This window comes from Protopterus annectens, chromosome 5.part0 (genome assembly GCF_019279795.1).
Source record: "Protopterus annectens isolate FY-2018-M chromosome 5.part0, PAN1.0, whole genome shotgun sequence".
Classification (NCBI taxonomy): Eukaryota; Metazoa; Chordata; order Ceratodontiformes; family Protopteridae; genus Protopterus; species Protopterus annectens.
Genome location: NC_056735.1, coordinates 604907565 through 604928525, shown reverse-complemented (window position 1 = coordinate 604928525; position 20961 = coordinate 604907565). Strand labels below are relative to the sequence as shown.

At 39.1% G+C, this 20961-nt stretch overlaps 1 protein-coding gene across 4 annotated transcripts in view; it reads right to left on the bottom strand.

Annotated features, from left to right (window-relative positions):
- The window catches only part of STS (steroid sulfatase), a 1313520-nt gene that overhangs the window by 1116090 nt on the left and 176469 nt on the right, over positions 1–20961 (bottom strand). For all 4 annotated transcript variants that reach the window (XM_044072458.1, XM_044072455.1, XM_044072456.1 and 1 more), the window contains exon 4: positions 3429–3551. In XM_044072458.1, the coding sequence (XP_043928393.1) occupies positions 3429–3551 (123 nt within the window). The remainder of the gene's footprint in view (positions 1–3428; positions 3552–20961) is intronic.

Genomic DNA, 20961 nt, shown 5'->3' with positions numbered 1-20961 from the left:
CACTAGGCCCCAAACGCAAGCACACACAAGCACACTCTAATGACCAGCGAGGGGAAGGTAAACACTAATAATTTAAAAATTAACTGACTAACAGGAAACCTAACACACACACACACACTCACTGATTAAATTACTGAAAAAGTAGGCTGATTAGACAAAAAGAGTCACTTATCTCAAAAAATTGCCAGGAGCTCGAAATCCAGCTGACACACTCAAGAGCGACATATTAGATCTGAGGTAATTTGGGGTTAGCAGGGGATTATGGGTGAGGGGAGGAGCTAGGAGCTCGGATCCATAGCTGTATAAATAGTTGCCGGCTCGGATCCGATATCGGATCCAAGACCCACAGGTTGCTGACAAATGAAGTCCCTACTCCAGATCTCATGTCTGCTGCCCATGCAATAACATATACCACATCAGAGAGACACAGGTAAGGGTAAGAACTGTCAAAGATAGGTCAAAAAAGGGGTCCTCCCTGATCTAATACTCAAAGTCATCAAGCATTCCCAATACTGCCTCTATCAGGAGGTAATACAACCTGGATAGGTGAGAACTGTAAGTAAAAGCTCTGAAATCCAACACAGCGGAAGCATACACCTTCTTGTTAGATGAGTCCCAGATGCAAACCACAAGGTCTACCAGCCTCTGCCAGCCTGGGTGGAGAGAAGATAAATTGTAATACAGTCCAAGGTACCAAAGAAGCTTCAAAACCAGCCACTAGAGAACAGATAACACAGTTTAATGCCAAAAACGAACATATAAACCATACATGAACGCAGACACATTAGACACAGCATTTTCGTTTAAAAACTTCATCAGATGTGGATAGACAGATAAATTGACATATATATTCCCTCCAAATATATAAATAATTAATAAAACCAAGCAATTAATTAAGCATAGTTGTTCAGCCTTTCATTATCATAAAGCTCATGAATATTCATTACAGTCAGCACAAGATACTAAGATGCTGTATGAAATGTTTAAAATTCTTTGAAGTTACTAAAATACATTTCAAAAAGCCTATAAATATGTATTTAAAACATAATAAAGAAGTTATGCAATATTATTAATGATAACATATTTCATTTCAACTTTAAAACAATCTATTACATTTCAACTTTAAAACAATCTAAAACATTTCTGTTAATGCACAATAATAATAATAATATTGTATAACTTATTTATAATGTTTTAAATACATATTTATAGGCTTTTTGAAATGTATTTTAGTAACTTGAAAGAATTTTAAACATTTTATACAGCACTTTAGTATCTTGTGCTGACTGTAATGAATATTCATGAGCTCTATGATAATGAAAGGCTGAACAACTCTGCTTAAATAATTGGTTGGTTTTATTGGTTATTTATGTATTTGGAGGGAATATATATGTCAAATTACCTGTCTATCCACATCTGATTAAGTTTTTAAATGTAAACACTGTGTCTAATGTGTCTGCATTCATGTATAATTATATGTTTGTTTTTGGCATTAAAATGGATTATCTGTTCTCTAGTGGTTGGTTTTGAAGCTTCTTTGGTACCTTGGACTGTACTACAAGTGTATTTTGGTACCTGATGCCGTTTTTCTTGATTTACTGAGAAGATAAATTGTGATATTTCCTACTGATAGAGGACTACCGAGATAGTAAAGAAGTTATACTTGGAGTGCTTAGAGAACACATCACTACAATCTGCTAATGGCTGAAACAAGATATCTGCCCTCTTTATGTAGCAACAGTGAGGATGCTTCTAGACTTCTAAGATATCACATTACAGTAAGAACTATCTATCATGCAGCCTGATAACAATGGGCCACAAACACAACAAAGTGAAGTGGCCTTGCATGACCTCATCAGGCCCTGCCTAAAAAAAGAGGTCATCAAGGAGCTCATGGAACCTGGGGGAGTTAAGAACTTCATTTTCCTCAGTTTCAAATACCTCCACACCTGATTTCAAGGGAAGCCAAATAAGACGTGTGCCTTGTGCTCTCCAACAGGTCAAAAAAGTAATCTATGGCATGTATGACTGCATGGCCGATACATGCAGGCTCTTGGATAGACTAGGACACACACATTCCCACTAGAGGCAGCAAAGGTAGTGCAAGAGAAGGATAGACCATTGCCAGTCATGCTGTAGATATCAAAATTAGGTCCTAAAAGGAGAGAGCACACATCCATGACTCTAGCTCTCACCATTAATCAAACAAATGGTCAATCTCTCAAGCCTGGGATTCAAATCCTACTACAGGCTTACACAGTGGCTCCTTATTTGTGTGGACTAATCAGCACAGCTGAGCCTGATGGAACATCCTATTAAAAGTCTTGACCCAAAGCATCATATATCCACAAATTACTGATTCAAGGGCCTAAATTCTGACATCATGCTTGACACAATCAAGACAGAGTCAATCAATTAGTGAAAAGGAAGTGAGAAAACCCTAGGTCACACCCTCCAAGGGTGGAAGCCAGTGCCGACCTTCTCCCAGGCATTACATTCTCTGCAGAAACAGATGGCAGGAATGGAAATTGACTCAGTTAATGTGGTGTAGTGATCCTCAAGGCTGGAAAGCCCATGAAGTTAAAGAAAATGTGGGGCTACCTCTGAGAAGACTAGGACCCACTCAATCCTCCAAGCAAAGTCACAGGTGCAGAAACTATGGCACCCTCACTGGCCACCAAACAGGAACCTTCCACTAAGTCCTGTGAAGAAATCCTACTATCAATTTTTAAGACATGATAATTTTCAAGCACAAGGAAAGTTTCAGAAAGGGGGGAATGAATACAAGATTGTTACTGACAGCAGCAAACAACACACGCAGGCTGAACTTTTAAGCAAAAACAAAATGGTTTGAAAAGAGGATAAACACACAATTCATTTTTTGGATAATACCACATTGTGTATCACCAGTGGTGATACTCTGCCACCAAGTGTGGAAAATTCAAGAGAAAAATGCCAATTACAAACTGATGAAGTGGGTATACCCAGTCAAAAATTTCATCAAGAAGGTTCTTCAGTGTTAGGTTAGAAACTTTCTATTACGGAGAGATGTGAATATTTAAAAAATCTATGAGCCACTGCATTATTTCTCTTAAATAAATTTAATGTTATGGATAATAAACACACATTTCATACAACCCTTTCCAATAGGCTGGTCTAATTATAGAAAACATATTATGGCTGACACTCTTTTACCAAAATCAGGAGCACAGTTATTTAAAATAATGGAAACCAAAGATGCTAACAATAAAACAATAAGTCAGAAACTTTAACTAAAACAATGGCATAAGTTAACATTTCAGAATAGGGTGATTTTTTGATTTTTAGGAGTTTAATCAACACTCATTTTGCAGGCAACATATTTTCCATTAAACACTAACAGACCCATCAGTCTTGAGTGTAAAAGTTAGAATAATTGCAAATGGTACCTATAAGTGCTGTAGAATAGCCTTCCTCCTTTAACAGCTTGGAAAATGTCACCTCTTCAGCAGGAAGCCCTCCAGAGGAGGCAGAAAATAGGAACACGCCAACAGACCCCAAACTTGCAACACCTACAAAAATAAACAGTACTGTAAAACTTAATTCAACAAATACTTTATTATATGCAGAGTGGGTTTAAATAAAGTACATCCTGCAGTGAAAGAAACCAAGTGTCTAAATAACTAATTATATATATATATCCATCTGTAGACAGATAGACAGATATAAAAAATATCTGCTTTGTAACACATGTTTACTTGTGCCAGGGATAGCCAAGACATAAAAGTCCCTTTGCCCTCTTTAGTAATGGATGCTAACCCTAATTATGTCTCTTCCCCTCAACCCTAACCCTTATACCTTGTCCTCATAAAAAACTTCCTTTAACATTGCCACTATTCAGATGAATTTGAGGCTAGTTTCATGGAGGGATTTTGGTCTTAATACTGGGACAGGAAATAGTTTTCATTTCTCAATATCATTTCATTCGATTTTTTTTGTTGGACATTCTGTATGTTTGATCTTCTTTGTCCGTGTCTTCAATTTGACATTAAATTAGTTCGATCATACACGATAGAGACACACACACACACACACACACACACACATTTTTTTATATATATATATGTATATATATATATATATATATATATATATATATATATATATATATATATATATATATATACCCACATATGCACATATATACACGCATATATTTATATATATATATATATATATATATATATATATATATATATATATATATATATATATATACATATATTATATATATATATATATATATATATATATATATGTATATATATTTATTTATATATATATATATATATATATATATATATATATATATTATGTATATATATATATATATATATATATATATATATATATATATATATACCCACATATGCACATACATACACACATATATATATATATATATATATATATATATATATATTATTTTATATATATATATATATATATATATATATATATATATATATATATATATATATATATATATATATATATATATACAGAAAACCATATGTAAACAAGAGTACAAGTTTACTTACCTACCCCTAAAGAGATATAACAGCATAAACCCAATTTTAGATGAACATGAAAAAATACGTGTGGTGCCCTCAAAAAATATGCCATAGTACAATGCTAACTTTATGAAACCATAAAAGGGGGCTAGTTACTGGACTCAAAGACTGGCTGCAATCCTGGCAACCTGAGTTTGAGCCTGGTCCTGGGTAACAATCATCTGAAGTAACAAGGGATTACATATATTTTAGAAGCTCAGCTTTTAACAAATGTCTTCTTCCAATTGACCTCCCTACATGTTCTCTCAGCTGTATTAGATTACTACTTTTTCTTTAAATGTCAATCTTTGCTGAAAATAGCATTTAAACAGCAGGTACTGTACATCAAGCTAAAACTGTAATTTCAGAGATGTCACTTATATATAAGCCACATTTCACTGTAAAGTTCCTCTTGTATTCCATAGTTAATCAACATGTATTGATTGCCACTAATGCAATATGTTATTAAATGTATTACTAACCTGCATACACAGGTTTCTGGTATAAACATTACTGCATGTCTAAATGCCATCATCATAACATGTCTGTGTACAACAGCTGTATCATATTAAATCTCACAGTGTCAAAGCACTTGTGTTCCAATATTGTTTTCATAATAATGTGTTTTACACACTACAGATATTTATTACTTTAGTTTGTACTATGCATTTTCTTCTCTGGTGGCTTTTACCCCTACATTTTGTTTCTGTGGAAAGCCAGGGGCATGAGTCGACATGCTATGAATCCTTAAGACTGGCTGGAGTTCAGGCCAAGTGTGGAAGTATATGCATAAGAAAGTGTAAGTATGCCTTACAATTAGCAAAAGCAGTTGCATTTGCTCATTCTTTCGAACAAGCAGCAAAAATCTAATGGGACTGAGTCCCTGTCAACCACAGCCTCCGGGCTACATAGGCTTATTGAACAAAGGCCCCACCAATATTCAGAAAACTGTGGCAGATCTTCTCCATATAGTTATCAAAAACAGGACGTTTGTTTGTCATGCCTGCCATCATAGATGCCTATGTTTAATGTGTGGCAGCATCGACCAATGTTAGCAATTCAAATCCTGTGCTGTATGCTTATAAGGCTACAATGTTAGCAGGAACATGAAGTTTCATTTGTTAGGGGTCTTACAGTGAAGAAAAAATGATTTGGTAGCAGTTGCAGAAAGAGACATGAAGGAATTAAAGAAGAGAAAAGACCTGGTAATACCAGATTTTCGTGGGTATGAAATTCAACCAAAACCAATTCAGACAGAAAAAAAAAAACCTCATCAGAAAATATGTAGTTAAGATCAGAATTCTTTTGTGAAACATTACAGTACCACATTTCTAAATGTTTTTTTGCTTTATGTCTTCTGTATGAGATGAAACAGCTACTTTGAACGTTTTTGCAAATACAGTGTTTCTTTCATCTAAGTTTTCTGAAATTTTCCTTTAATGTATTGCTACCAAGACTGTTCTCTCATCAATAACACTCTAACAAGAACTGTCGTCTGAAAAGTAGCTAAAAGTACCCATTATTTTCTGAGTACGTTGATATATCATAAACGTTACTGCCGTGCAAGATGTTGAGTGTTTTATAGCCTCTGCAGCAAGGTGACAATGAGCATCATCCTGTTTAGATGGTCAAGAGATAAAAACAGCGGAGAAGACCCACACTTTTCTGTTTAGCTAGCTGTTGCTTTAGAAGACTTTATTAAATACTCATCACTGTATCAGTGTATTTTATTACAACTTCATGTAATGACTAAGCCAAAAAAAATGCAAGTGTGATTGCATGTCATTTATTTACAGGAGTACTTTACCTGACCTACAACTATTATTTCCAGAGCAAACTGTTTCTGAATGAAGATGCTGTCTCCGTAGAATATGGCATGGGCTCAGTCAGAAAAAAACATTACCTGACCAAAGAGGGAACATATATGTCTTTTACTATTCCTTCAAATTCATGAGGGCAATGATTTGATATGCGAGGGTTTACAGATTAACTTTTATGGATATCAGTCTATTATTTCCAACTGCTGTTAAAGATGTGTGCCCTTCATCACACTCATTCTCATGACACTGATCCATCTGTTAAGTAGCATTAGAAATGTACCAGTTAAGTAGCTATACATCCTCAAAAGTTATCCAAGACAGTCAGTCCTTACTACATGTGAATACTGGGAGTTCAAGCACTTACTGTGTCCTACAACTGACATTAGTTCCAGAATCCTACAGGCATACCTTTTAAAGTGAAATAGTAAGGAAGGTGACAGTGTCCATAGAGATGCTTGCTGGTTATTTTACCAGCTAAACCAGTAAAGTTTTCTAAGATAATCATTTTAGTACATGGTCTGCATTTCTGAGGCATAAAGAGAAAGCACAGCAGATTGGTGTACAAATCAGAAATTTATACCTACTGTTGCATGTGGGCAAAAAGCATTACTCTGGATGTTGTGGTACAATTCCAAAACAGATATGTAACAGTTCTAGTACACATGGGCTGAACCAGAAACTGGTCACTGTTTGATCAGTGTTCTACCCCTGTAATAAATAATACATCTATATCTATATCTCTTCTCTCTCTCTCTCTATATATATATATATATATATATATATATATATATATATATATATATATATATATATACACACATACAAATACATACATACATACATATATATATATATATATATATATATATATATATATATATATATATATACTCAGCTAGTGTGCGGGGAGTGCCTTCTGTGTGGAGTCTGCATGTCCTCCCCGCGGGTCGAGTGGCACTCCAAAAGACATGCGTGAATGGGTGTGCCTTCGTTGAAGGTTGGGCGTCGAGCTGGCAACTAGGCACCATGAAAATCTACTGCCAATCATTAGCGGACCGGAGTTCCGCTGTGGCGACCCCTAACCGGGAAAAGCCGAAAGACAACAACAACATATATACATACATACATACATATGTTTAATTAATACATATATTTTACTTTATTTAATTAAAAGTTAAACCTTGTCTTTATTCTTCTCATCATTTGGTTCTCACTGTAAATGACTAATTGTATTCCCTTCTATAAGATGATCTCTTCGGCTGAAACTGAAACTGATCATGTGTGACCAGTTCTCTATCCCAGTTATGAAAGCCAAATAAATAAAAAAAATAAAAACAAAGATGAATGCTACAGAAAACTAAATATATGAAAAATACATTCATTAAGTTTTGAATCTAGTGTAAGCTGATTACTTGATATGAAAGGTACGCATAGTTCATTTTTACATTTTGCCAGTTTCCTGGCCACTTCTGTTTATAAAAAAATGAAAGGTGTGGTAATACAGAAGCCTTTTATATTGCCTAGATTACAGCCTAAATGTAGGGCTAAATTTCCAACCATTCAAGTACTTGATAACCCTCAATATAGTCCACTGCATGAAAAATGTGTTACTTTGAGAATGAAATGCTTTTCTCATTTCACACAGGAGGTGGACAGTGCAACCACAAGACATAGCAAGTGAAAAAACGCTGAGCTCCTGCCCAAATATGGCAAATCAGAGAGCATTCCTTAATACATTTAAGAAACATACTCTCTGAAACATTATATACATTTATTTAAGCATAGTTTCATAAGAAAGTGCACACATGCGCACATATGTGTATATATGTGTCTGTGTGTTTTTGTTGTCTATCTCCTTTTGAACAATGCACACCGAGTTCAAGTTCTCATGGCAAAAACACGATTATACATATCGTGTGCAGCAATGGTATTATTGTTCATACTATTTTACTGGAAAGCTGTTGAGTACATTACTTCTGTCTAACTGTATTGGGTTCTAAAACATATTGTTGAATAAAATAGCAAGCTACAAGAAAGCTATACCCTGTACTTTAGAGGTGAGCTGCCTGCAGAAGAGTGAGTGAAGAGCATTAAAGATAAGACATGACCAAGATAGACGTATCATAAACAGGAGCATGGTATGATCTAAAAAGGAAAAAAAAATACCAAAAGATTCACTCATTCATTGATTCATTGGGTATCAGCTTTTTATCTTTAAGGAATGCACATGTCATCACTAATTAGGTAATAGAACTTTATCTTTAAGGAATGAAAGGGCCTTTATGTTTGACCCCAGAACATGAGACCAAGTGAGTAAGCCTTAAACTTTGGCCCAGAATATATTGAAAAGTGGGTAGGCCATGACCTTTCACACCAGAGAATGTGACCAAGTGTGCAGCTTTAAGGAATGCCACCAATAATTTTGTAAACCTGGCACCTATCCTTAGGGACAATGCCTAACCTGTACCAGATGACACATGGCCTTTACCTTCTTCCCGCTAATCAGTGATACTGCATTTTGTAGGTTGAGATTTCTCTGCCTGGAAGGCAACCCAGGATGTATTCTGAGATTGCCTAACACATGGGGTCACATCTTAAATGCATCATGGAAATGTGTTGGAGGTCTAGGTATGTGCACTCTGAACAGGGGTTTTAGATTGCTTGGAGCAGGGCTTGGCTGGGGAAAATATGTCAGCAAGGAGTTCCTCAGAAGAGGGCTCACCATAAATCACAGACAACATGCACCGATGAAGAAAACGACAAGGAAAGCTCTAGCAGTAGTCCAGGTGAGTAAGCCAATGGTAAGCATATTTCACGGTCTGGTTTCCACAAACAATTCTTAAAGCAAGGCACCCTTCTCCAGTACCTCCCAAAAGTACAGACGCGGCCACTGGTCCTCCTCACTGGTGTGGATAGATATGACTTCAGCCATCTGTCCCACTCCTGTGCATCATTCTCTTATCTTGCACATTTATCTGCAGAACTAATCTACAGTCCTATGAAGAAAATGACATCAGGAGGGAAAGGCATGTAAACACAAACATGCACACACACATGCTAATGCACACACACACATACTATGCCTAAGAAGACAAACATCAAGAAATTTAAATCATGCCTGTAGCGCCCGTTATGGTAGCATTACACATATCTTGACATATACTGTTATCCCAAATAGAAGGGCTGACCTCTGAATGATGAGTCTCTCTGACATTGTTCTGCTTTTCACTACCAAGCCTGACAGCAGCTCAGTGGCATGTCTCCATTATATTAGATCTGCTGGGATCTCCTTACTTGAGGGTGCAGGTACAAGAAAAAAAAAAACAGTGCTGACACTCACAGATTTAGAGCTCCTTAATGTTTACTTATAGGCAATGTGAAGGCATGTTCAGTCAGTAAGAACAATGTCAAAAATGTAGCCATTATACACTAACATCTAATACAGTAGGCAGTAGAGTAACTGTATACATTTCAGACCGAAGAAAAACAATGGAAGAAATGGAGGAGGAGAACAGAATGAGAAGTTATGTTCTTACCATAATGTTCCATATTAGTTGTCTTCTTCTCGCCTTCTTTCTTGCTGGATGGGTTCGGAGCTGAACCTCGGCTCCGACTCAGCCTATTACTAAAGCTCGAGAGCTAATTTTACCGGCTTAAGGCTATCCTATGTCTCATAATGCTAGGCATGATATACCCAGATCTAGTTTGATAGCTAACACTATGGACATACATGTCCCCACCATGACAGAGAATATATATATAAATATATATATATATATATATATATATATATATATATATATATATATATATATATATATATATATATATATATCTACCTCTATATATCTAAGTATATAAAACTCTTATAAGAGTTGCCAAGAAAGGGAAGAGAGGTATCTAAGGATATAACTCTCATGATAACACATCTCGGAAGATACTCTTGGTTTTGCCAGGCTAGGGGGGATGGAGGGTGGGACGCAAGAAAGAAGGCGAGAAGAAGACAACTAACATGGAACGTTATGGTAAGTACATAACTTCTCAATGTTAAGTTGTCAATCTCGCCTTCATTCTTGCTGGATAGGACAGCGTCCTTAGTGCCTTAGTCCTGGGTGGCTCAATGGAACAAACTCTTGAGTACAGTGAAACCAAAATCAGCCCGACTTCTAGAGTCATGTCCAGCTTGTAATGAGAAATTAAGGTATGAGGAGAGGCCCATGTGGCCGCTGCACAAATGGAATCCATTGGCAATCTTGCCTGAAAAGCTACTGAAGAAGCTAATGCTCTGGTTGAATGAGCTCTGGGCTTAATAGGGAGCTCTTTATGCCTCAACTGGTAAATCAACATGATAACAGAGGTCAACCACCTGGACATGGTTACTTTGGAAACTGGCAGGCCTTGCTTCCCTTCCGCGTAAGATAGGAAGAGCTGTTCTGATTTCCTCGTCTGCTTGGTTCTATCCAGGTAGAAGTGTACTTGACGGTGAACGTCCAGACAGTGTAACTTCCGTTCAGACCTATTGGTATAAAGTGGGAAGAAGACAGGAAGATCGATGGTCTGATTCAGATTTTTTTCAGAGTACTTTGGGTAAAAAGGACGGATTAGTCCTAAGTGACACACTATCTTTGTGAAAAACAAGGTAAGGAGGGTGAACACAAAGGGCTTGAAGTTCCGATACCCTTCTCGCTGAAGTGATGGCTACCAAGAACAGAGTTTTCCAAGAGAGCAACTTTAAGGAACAGGAAGCCGCAGGCTCAAAGGGAGGGAGAATTAAGGATGACAGCACCAAATTTAGGTCCCATGGTGGGGGAGGATCTTTTACCTGGGGCCTAAGTAAGAGGGTTCCTTTTAGAAAGGCTTTACAAAGTTTGTGTGACATAATGCTGGTCTCTGACAATCCAACATGAAAATTCGCAATAGCAGCCAGCTGAACTCTGATGGTAGATGAAGAAGAACCCATTTGAAAAAGTTCTGCCAAAAACTCTAAAACTGTATGGACAGGAGCTGTAAAAGGGTCAACTTGTTTCTCCCCTGCTCAAACAGAGAAATGCTTCCATTTGCTAGCATAAGTCTTTCTGATAGTAGACTTGTGCGAAGCGAGGATGATGTCATGAACTGAATGAGAGATTGAGGGAAGCCTGGCTAGGTTTGGAAGTGGAGCAACCAAGCCGTGAGGTTGAGAGATTGGAGAGATTGATGCAGCCCACCCGACTGATGTGTCAGAAGATCTGGCGCTGGGTCCCGATGCCAGGGCTGATCCAGTAGATGACGTTGCAGGAAGGGAAACCAAATTTGTCGAGGCCAGTAAGGGGCAACAAGGATCATTTTGGATCTCAAAACAGTTGCTTTCCGGATTAACTGAGTAATTAAGGGAAAGGGGGGGGAAGCATACAGAAGATCCCGGGGCCAATTGTGGACTAGAGCGTCTCTCGGGGGAAGACCTGGGAGAGGGAAGAGGGTGAAGAAGTCTTGGCACTTGCTGTTTTGAGGGGTTGCAAAAAGATCGCAGCAAGGCTGACCCCACCTTCTGAAAATTTTTTCCACTACTAGCTGGTTGAGAGACCACTCGTGGGGCATGAGAATGGCTCTGCTCAGCCTGTCCGCTATGATGTTAGACTTCCCGGGGATATGCATTGCTACCAGAAACCGTTGAGAAGAGATCGCCCACTGCCAAAGTCTGAGTGCTTCTCGACATAGGGGGTAGGACCTGGTTCCGCCCTGCTTGTTGATGTACCACACTACAGACATATTGTCTGTCTGAATTGCAATACTTCAAAAGCTCGCCACTAAAGTTACAAAGAAAAAACAACAGTATCCAGGGAGAAATTGAGTTGTTCCAAAAGATAGCACGAATTTATTAAAACACAAAAAATTAACGCTCTTAGCAGAATTGCGTTTTCGTCCTTTCCAAAGCCTGGACTTCATCAGATCACAATAAATTAAATCAATTAACACTTTAAATATAAATTAATATTCAAATTGAGCCAATCCAGTGAAATGCATCATTTTTAATCAAATCAGAAGAATTTCTGACTCATGAATATTAAACCAAAACATATTAACCCTGACAATGCAATATGTGGTTGTTGGATTCTTCACTATTTGTAAGGTGTTGCTAAATCTGTTGTGTGTGTGTATTTTTTCTAACTTATTATGTGTCTTAAAATTCATTTTTTCCCAATAAAATATTTTAAAATAGCCTTAAATATTTTAATATATAAATATTTAAAAAGGAGAATGTCTCCCCAAAAAATTAAAAATGTGTTTAAATATATGTAAAAAATAAGGTTTCTAAATTTCATCCTATTTAACTTTTTTACGTTTGTATACTGGTGCTGCCATCTCCTGGACATTTGCTTTATACCAGGGAATTTAAATCTCTGCTGCTCTTAATTTTAACACAGGAGTTAAAGATATATGTTCATTTAATCCTGGTTTTCTCGTGGCATCTAATTTAATTTGCCACCACAATTCCTTATAAGCTAACCACTCTTCCCATAAACCTCCTCTTAATTCTTTTTTAACCTGTTCTATCACAAAAAATTCAAACTTTCCTTCTTCACATTCTGTCGTATGTTTATATAGTGCATTAGTTTCCTTAGCTTTCAAGATGTCGTAAGTGTGTTCATAAATTCTCCTCCTCAGAGCTCGTTCTGTTTTCCCTATATAAAATGAACTGCATTTTTTACAATGGCGAAATATATAACTCCTTTTGTTTCGCAACTGTAATATGCATTATTCCTTATAATTTTGTCCCTACTAATAATGTGTATCTCATTGGTGTTCGTCATAAATTCACATTGGTTACAGTGGCCACATTTGAAACTACCTTTCCTTTTCTGCCCATCAATTGTGCCTCTTCCGTAGTCAAGAGTATTGTTTTTAGGATGAGATTCCAAAATTCTTTTCATATTCCATGAATTTTTGTACACTATTTTTGGGACAATCATGTTGATATTTTCCATGTCCGTAAACATGGAAAATTTGTCCTATTCATTCTTGAATATATCACTTATTCTAATATTGAAGGTATTATATTCCATAACAAATGCTTGTTCATAGTTATCTTTAACTTACACATGACTAGATGGCATATTACCTACGTGATTCTCAATTCTCTTACCCTTTATGGGTTGAGATTTGTAAGTTCTACCCTTTTCTGTCTCACTTCTTATCATCTTAATAAATGATTTAGGGTATCCTTTTTCTTCAAACATTTTTTCAAGAAAATCACACTCTTGTATGAAATCCTCACTTGAACTAGTCATACGACTACCCCTCACAAATTGTCCCTTGACAATATTCTTTTTACAGTGTGAGGGGTGCGCACTAGTGAAGTGAAGTGAAGAAAAGAATTACAGAATGTTTCCTTCCTGTAGATTTTTGTTTCAAAATCTTTTTCTGTTTTATATATTTCCACATCTAAATACTGTAACCTGTCTTTTGAAGAAGTATAAGTGAATTTTAAGAAGTTGGTAGTATTATTTATGTATTCAAAAAATTCTTTGAACCTATCCATGTCACTGGTCAAAAAAATAACTATGTCGTCCAAAACCTGGCGATACAACGACCAGTCATCTTTATATTTAGAATCTAATATAAAATCCTCCTCCCATTTAGCCAGGACAATATTTGCATACGTGGGTGCGCATGCTGCTCCCATAGATATGCCCTGTGCTTGTTGGCAGTATTCACCGTTAAACATGAGAAAATTATATTTCAAAACCATTTCCATTAAATTCATTATGGAACTTTTATCTGAATGAGTAAGTTTCTTGTCCCTATAAATCACATCCTCAAACATTATTAGGCCTTCACTATGCGGAATACATGTGAAAAGGTCTACCACATCTATGGTAATAAAAGTTTGATGGTCGTTGACTAGTTCTGGAGTTATGCATCTTAATAAGTCCCAGGAATCCTTCAGTATATACTGATTTTCAGCACATATATGTTTTATTTTACTGTCCACAAATTTTGCTAATGGAAGTGTTTTAGACCCATCCACTGAGACAATAGGCCTCAGGGGTGGGTCTTCCATATTTTTGTGGATTTTAGGTATCCCAAAAATGATGGGAGTTTTTGGTTTGGCCACTTGTAGAAATTCGAAAGTTTTTTTGTCTATTGTTCCCTCAAGAACCATATCGTTTAGTAGGTTGTCTATCTTATAATATGCCACATTCATTTCGTTCAAAGAGGCAACTTTATATCTAGTTGTGTCCCTTAACATGCAGTTCATTTTTCCTTCGTATATTATGTTATCCATAAACACTGCCCCACCCCCCTTATCAGGCTTCATAATTCTTATTTCTTTATTCATTTTGAGTTCATATAATATCTCATTTTCTTGTTTAGAAAGGTTGAACTCATGTATACTTTGTTCATATGCTTGTCTAATTTCTTTTTCCAACATAATTTCCAGATTCCTGATTTGGGGGTGTAAGGGAGGGTTATAAGTACTTTTACGGACCAGTGACGAGCTCTGAGGAGGTAGGTCCAACTTACTATGTTGGGAAAACATCATTTCTAAATTAATTTTTCTAAGAAACAATTTCATATCAATTATAGTATTTACTAATTCTCCCTTTACAGTGGGAATGAATTTAAACCCCTTACTTAGCAAGTAAAAATGTTGTTTATTAAGTGTTATGTTACTGAAATTGTATATAGAAAAATTATTAAATGTATGTTGAACCCCATTAATGGATATACTGTTCTCATTAGAATCTATGGAGGGGTTCAGATGCATTAATAATAATGCCTTCCTCTGCCCCCCCCCTTTTTTGAAAATTTTGAAATCCATTGTAGTTTCTATTACCATTTTGTATTTCATTATTTAATGGTGGGAATTCATTGTCATAATCCCCATTCATCAATGCTTTATTGACCCTAGTATCAAAACCTGATGTTTGTTCATCCTGATAAGTATAATAAGCATACGTTTCACGTTTAATAGGAGGTGGTTTGGGATAATTATTATTATTTTGATATTCCCTAATGTCCCTCTTTAATTTATTTATTTTTCTTTCCACTATTTCTTTACATTTTAAATCTATGTCTCCTTTAACTTTGTGATATTTCTCTCTTTCTTCACTAATGTCAAACATGAGATCTTCTTTGGTGCAAGCATCCAGTATTTCTATTTCCAGTATGAATTGCAATACTCTCGGTGGGTAAAGAGTCTTGAAGGGCCTGCAACGCTAAAAGTACCGCTCTCATTTCCAAGACATTTATGTGCAGATGGCCTTCGAAAGATTGCCATGTGCACTGGAATGTCCTGCCCTGAAAATGCCCCCCCCCCCCACCCGATCAGGGAGGCATCCGTTGTCACAGTAGCCACAGGAGAAGGAAGGACAAAAGGTCTGCCCTGAAGAACCTGAGGGGAGACCATCCACCACGAAAGGTGCCTTTTGCATGACTGAGTGATTAGAATGCTGTGTGACATTGGAAGCTGTTGAAAGGACCACTGGGAAAACAGCATCCATTGCAGGATCTGCATGTGAAAGCGAGCTAGGGGGAGTAATGTGATGGCTGCTGCTATGAGACCTAGGGTTTTAGTATGAATCTGGCCTGGACTCTGCTCTCTTGTAGTAGGATTTGAACATGATCGCGAATGTCTGAAATCCTTTGTACAGGCAGTTTTGCTGACAATTCCACAGTGTTTAAAACGGTGCCTATGAAGGTAATAGATTGACAAGGCAGACTTTTCAGAGTTTATAGAGATACCTAGCTTGTTGCAAATTTAGAGGGTATAATCTCTGGAATGGAGTAGCTGACGCTTGGTGGTGGCAGTAAGGAGCCAGTCGTCTAAGTATGGAACCACCTGGAATCCTTGCCGTCTCAGGTGAGCCGCAACCACTGCCATGCATTTGGTAAACACCCTGAGGGCTCTGGTGAGGCCAAAGGGCAGGGCTCTGAATTGGTAGTGACTGGCTCCCAGCCGGAAGCGGAGAAACCTCCTGGAGCGCCTGTTCATTTTGATATGATAGTACGCATCTTGAAGGTCTATAGAGCACATCCAATTGTCCTGACCCAGAAAGGGTAGAATGGACTGAAGCGTGACCATTTCATTCTTTGAACAGACTTGTTCGGCCTGCTGAGATCCAAAATAGGTCTCCAGTCCCCTGTCTTTTTTGGTACCAAAAAGAACTTGGAGTAGACTCCGGATCCTTGCTGGTCTGCTGGGACTAGCTGGATGGCTCTTTTTTCTAGCAGCTTTGAAATTTCTAGTCTTGCTTGATCCCTCAGACCGGGTGGAACGTCTGGAAGGGGCCCTTTTGGCTGTTGTGGGGTATGAATAAAGGGAATTTTGTAACCCTCGGATATGACTGACCGTACCCATTTGTCTTGCGTGAGGGAATGCCAGGCTTCTAGGTACAGTGATAGTCTTCCCCCGACTGCCTCCGAAGGTGGACAGCCAGGCAGCTCCTCAGGGGTGCTGGAAGGGTTTGTCAGAGAAGGATTCTCTGCTATCCTGATTCTGCGGACCCCCCCCCTGCCCCTTGGTTGGCGTCTATTATTGTTCCCTCCTCTGCCTTTGGAGGGAAGCTCACCACATGCGTCAGGCAGTACTCCCTGAGGTTTGCGGAACCACATTTTCCCACTCTTCTGACCCTTACGGTATGGTCTAGAAGGGGTAGAAAAATGGACTCCTACGGCAGAGGGAGTCTTGCCTTCCTGCTTGCACCTGGTCAATGTATCCTTCACTTGAGGTCCAAACAAGGCAGAACCATCAAAGGGGGTGTTAGTGAAGGATGCCTTGAAGGGGTCAGCAAAATTGAAAAGCCGCATCCAGGCGTGTCTCCTTAGAGCAACGCCCGTGCCGCAGCCCTACTCGCTCCATCGGCTGCATAGGAAATGAGCCGCATGGAGGAGTTGACAATAGAGTTCAGGGTTCCCAGCTGGGAGTTGATCTTTTCCTGAGACCCCGCAGCTGATTGGTCCTGTAAGATATCACCCAGTTCTTTGAGAAGGTCTCTCTGGAGACGGGTGAAATGGCACAAATAATTCAGCGACCGCATAGCAACGGTCGCTGAATAAAACATCCGCTTGCCATACCTGTCCATAGTCCTAGATTCCTTATTAGGAGGATGGACAGGTACTGAAGGGTCAGCCAACTCCTTTTTAGTGGCCGCTGCCACCACCATGGCATCAACAAGGACACCCTTAGTTAGAAACTGCTTGTCAGAAGGGGCTGTAATAAATTTTGTAGGCCTCCGGGGAGTTGGTTCCATAGTATCCTGAGCCGTCCACGCCTATCGAGCCACCACATCCATGAGTGAGTCGAAAGGCGGAGACACCCAGGAGGTGGAAGGGCGAGAACCAAATGCATCCAGGTACACCGACTCGTCCTCGGAAGGGTTAAGGGCAGACCAGTTTCCCCTCTGTTTAAGAATCTCCAGGATGTCAGAAAATGAGACATCCTCAGAGGGGGACCTTGGGGACCTTTCTGACTCATCCAAGTCGGTGTCCGACGTGACTGACTCAGGGGAGTCTACATGCTTCCTCTAGCATTTTCTCTTTTGAGGGGGCTCCACTGAAGGATCAGGGGAGGCCTCAGAAGAGGAAGATACACTCAATGGGGCTACCTGTAGCATCGGCTCTCCACGCTCGGGATCGGAAGGGCGGATAGAGACTGAAGCAGGCACCATAGAGGGAGGAGCCGAAGGAGCCTACCGTGGAGCAGGCACAGGGGCCAGTACACTCCTCATGACCTCAAAGGTGCCCCTATCAGGCAGGGAAGGGTGTCCCCGCTCCGAAGAGACAAGGACTCCTCCCGGCACCGAGAGGGATGGCTCCGAGGCCGATGTCGGAGCCGAACTCACCTGCGCCAAGGTTCCGAGAGGGAGAACAGGGTCGGACAAGGGTCCGATGCCACTCGCCCCCTCGGAACTGACGAGGGAGTCCCGGCGCCCGTATCCCTCCAAGGATGGAACCAAGGAAGAGATCAGAGCCGACGAGGGAGCCGAAAGGAGGAGTATCGGCTCCGACGTTCCGATGCTCCCAACCCCTACGATCTTCGGCTCTGAACTCAAAGGAAGAGTCGGAGGAGGAATCGAAGAGGGAGTAGTGATAGCCACTGCCTGATGAGGAGGGCTATGCAACATTTGGGCCAGTGCCTGCGACCTAAGTACTCTGCTAACCACCCTCTCGAGATCATGGTCTGACAGCCTGGAAGACCGACAGGAATGGGACCTGTGACTCCACTCTGATAACAAGGGAGACTTCGGAGCCGAATGGACAGATTCCAGGGAAGGAGACCTGGAGCACTTTCTGCTCGAAGATGGCTCCGACAGCAGAGTCAGAGCCGACTGAGGCCTCGAATCATCGGTTCCGGCCGGAACCGATGCAGTGGTAGTAGTAGTAGTAGCGCCACTCGGCGACGGCTCTGAACATGGAGCTGATGGTTTGGTGGGCTTGGAAGGTTTACCCGACGAGGGCTTAGCCGGGGAACCTTCAGGCTTCAACAAGCCTCTCAAAATAAGTTTATTTCTGCGTTCCTGCAGGACTCTTGGACTGAACGCATGGCAGACAGAACAAGAGTCCTGCATGTGCAGAGGGCCCAAGGAATATACACAAGAAGTGTGACCGTCTGTCAAAGACATCTTCTGACAGCACAAGTCACACTTCTTGAAGCCCGAGACCTTGGTGTCTTTCGACATCCTGAAACAAGGATGACGGGCAGAAAAAGACAACTCTAAATGGTCTAATCACAAACAGCCAAAACACACACACACAAAGGGCTTGTAACAGACCCAGAAAAAAACAAAAAACCCAACACGTTTTAACACAATCTAAATCTAGGCACACTACAAAATTACAGAAAAAATCCAAGGGATTTACTACTACAGATCTAGTTTAGCCAAAGGCCTAACTATTAGTGAGGGGAAAACTGAAGAAAAAAACTAACTAATAGGGGATTCTAAACAGGGATCTATAGGGTAGTAACTAGGAATAACTATCGCTAAGGTTAGAAACCAAAAAACTGACTAAATAGAAGAAAAAGATTAATACAACCTGGATCCGGCAAAAAGATGCAACCTTGTAGCTGAAGCAGCAAACGAGATCTGGGTATATCACGCCTAGCATTATGGGACATAGGATAGCTTTGAGCCGGTAAAAATAGCTCTCGAGCTTTAGTAATAGGCCGAGTCAGAGCCGAGGTTCGGCTCCAAACCCATCCAGCAAGAATGAAGGCGAGAGTGACAACTTAACATTAAACCTCAAAACAAACTGTAGATGGCTTCTCCAAAAATCTACTTGTACTGAAAGTGCAAGAGATAATTACCCTAAAATATGAAAGATACATGATAAAGACAAGTTACAACTGGTGGCCATGACTAACATAATTATCTTGGAAGCATCTGTGGTAAAGGACATACCACTCAGCCTCCCAGCATTAACAAAAATCACAGGAGGTAGCCAGGATATAGAACTGTTCATTGTAAACAGTATGCCTTTTATTTGTAGTCATATACAGTTAGTTACTCAGGCAATATTATCACACAGCTGGCATATCGGTATATGCGCAAAGAAACTGTAACTTTATTGATAAGGAAGTGAAATATCTTATGTACAATTAGAAGATGTTGAGATATGCCAGAAGTGAAGTTAAAAAAATTTACATGATCAATCCAACTAACGAGAAGCTGACAAGGAAACTGCTGAAACAAAAACATCAAGAAAGAAAATGAGCTACAAAGGCAATAAAGACTGGTAGCCAGCCCAAGGCAGTAGTCTACTGAGTGGATACTTGGGTTCAAGAATAAACTAATTCCTTTGGCCATATTATATAATACAAGAAAAGTAAGTAATACTCAAGAAAATGTCTACATCTGTCTGAAAGAGTTAATGGTAATCTGCACTGCCAATGCCTTGTGAGATGGTGAATGTGGTGTTGTATGGAAGCTGAAGGTGGACAGTGATAGCACTGTATATCGCCAAGTAGCTGTATGTGTAATCACAAAGATTCCTGCATGCATGCAGACAATATTTGGGTATGAAGAACTAGAATAACATGGACCTATTCAAGCGAGCAGCTATTACACACCATGTTCGGCTCTAATGTTGCATTGAATGCTCCTTCCACTACCTAAGGCTTTTCAAGAAAGGCTTAAAACATGCATCACTGTAAAGACTAAAGTATGTAAGTGGCTGACTTGTTAGTGTGCAGAAACAGCATGAAAAACAGTACACAAAGCTTAATTTGTTGCACATTATGCTAGGAACACAATCCTTCAAAGTTCCTTTCCCAGTAGGAAATGTAGCAGCTGCTCAGCTTCATTACTGATAAACTGTATTAAGCTATCTTCTTAGAGTAGCAGTTGGTAGCTTCTGTCTTTCTCCAGTAACTGGCACAGAAGCCTAAATAATGGTGCAATGATGTACATGCAACAAGATATTTTTAAAGTAGGACACATCTATAATGTAAATATCAGGGTTATCAGGTTTACAAAACATATTAATAATGTAAATAGCATTACCAGGTTTACAAAACAGAGTCCAAGTAATGACACATTTAGGGAATGCACATTGGTAGCCATTATAAG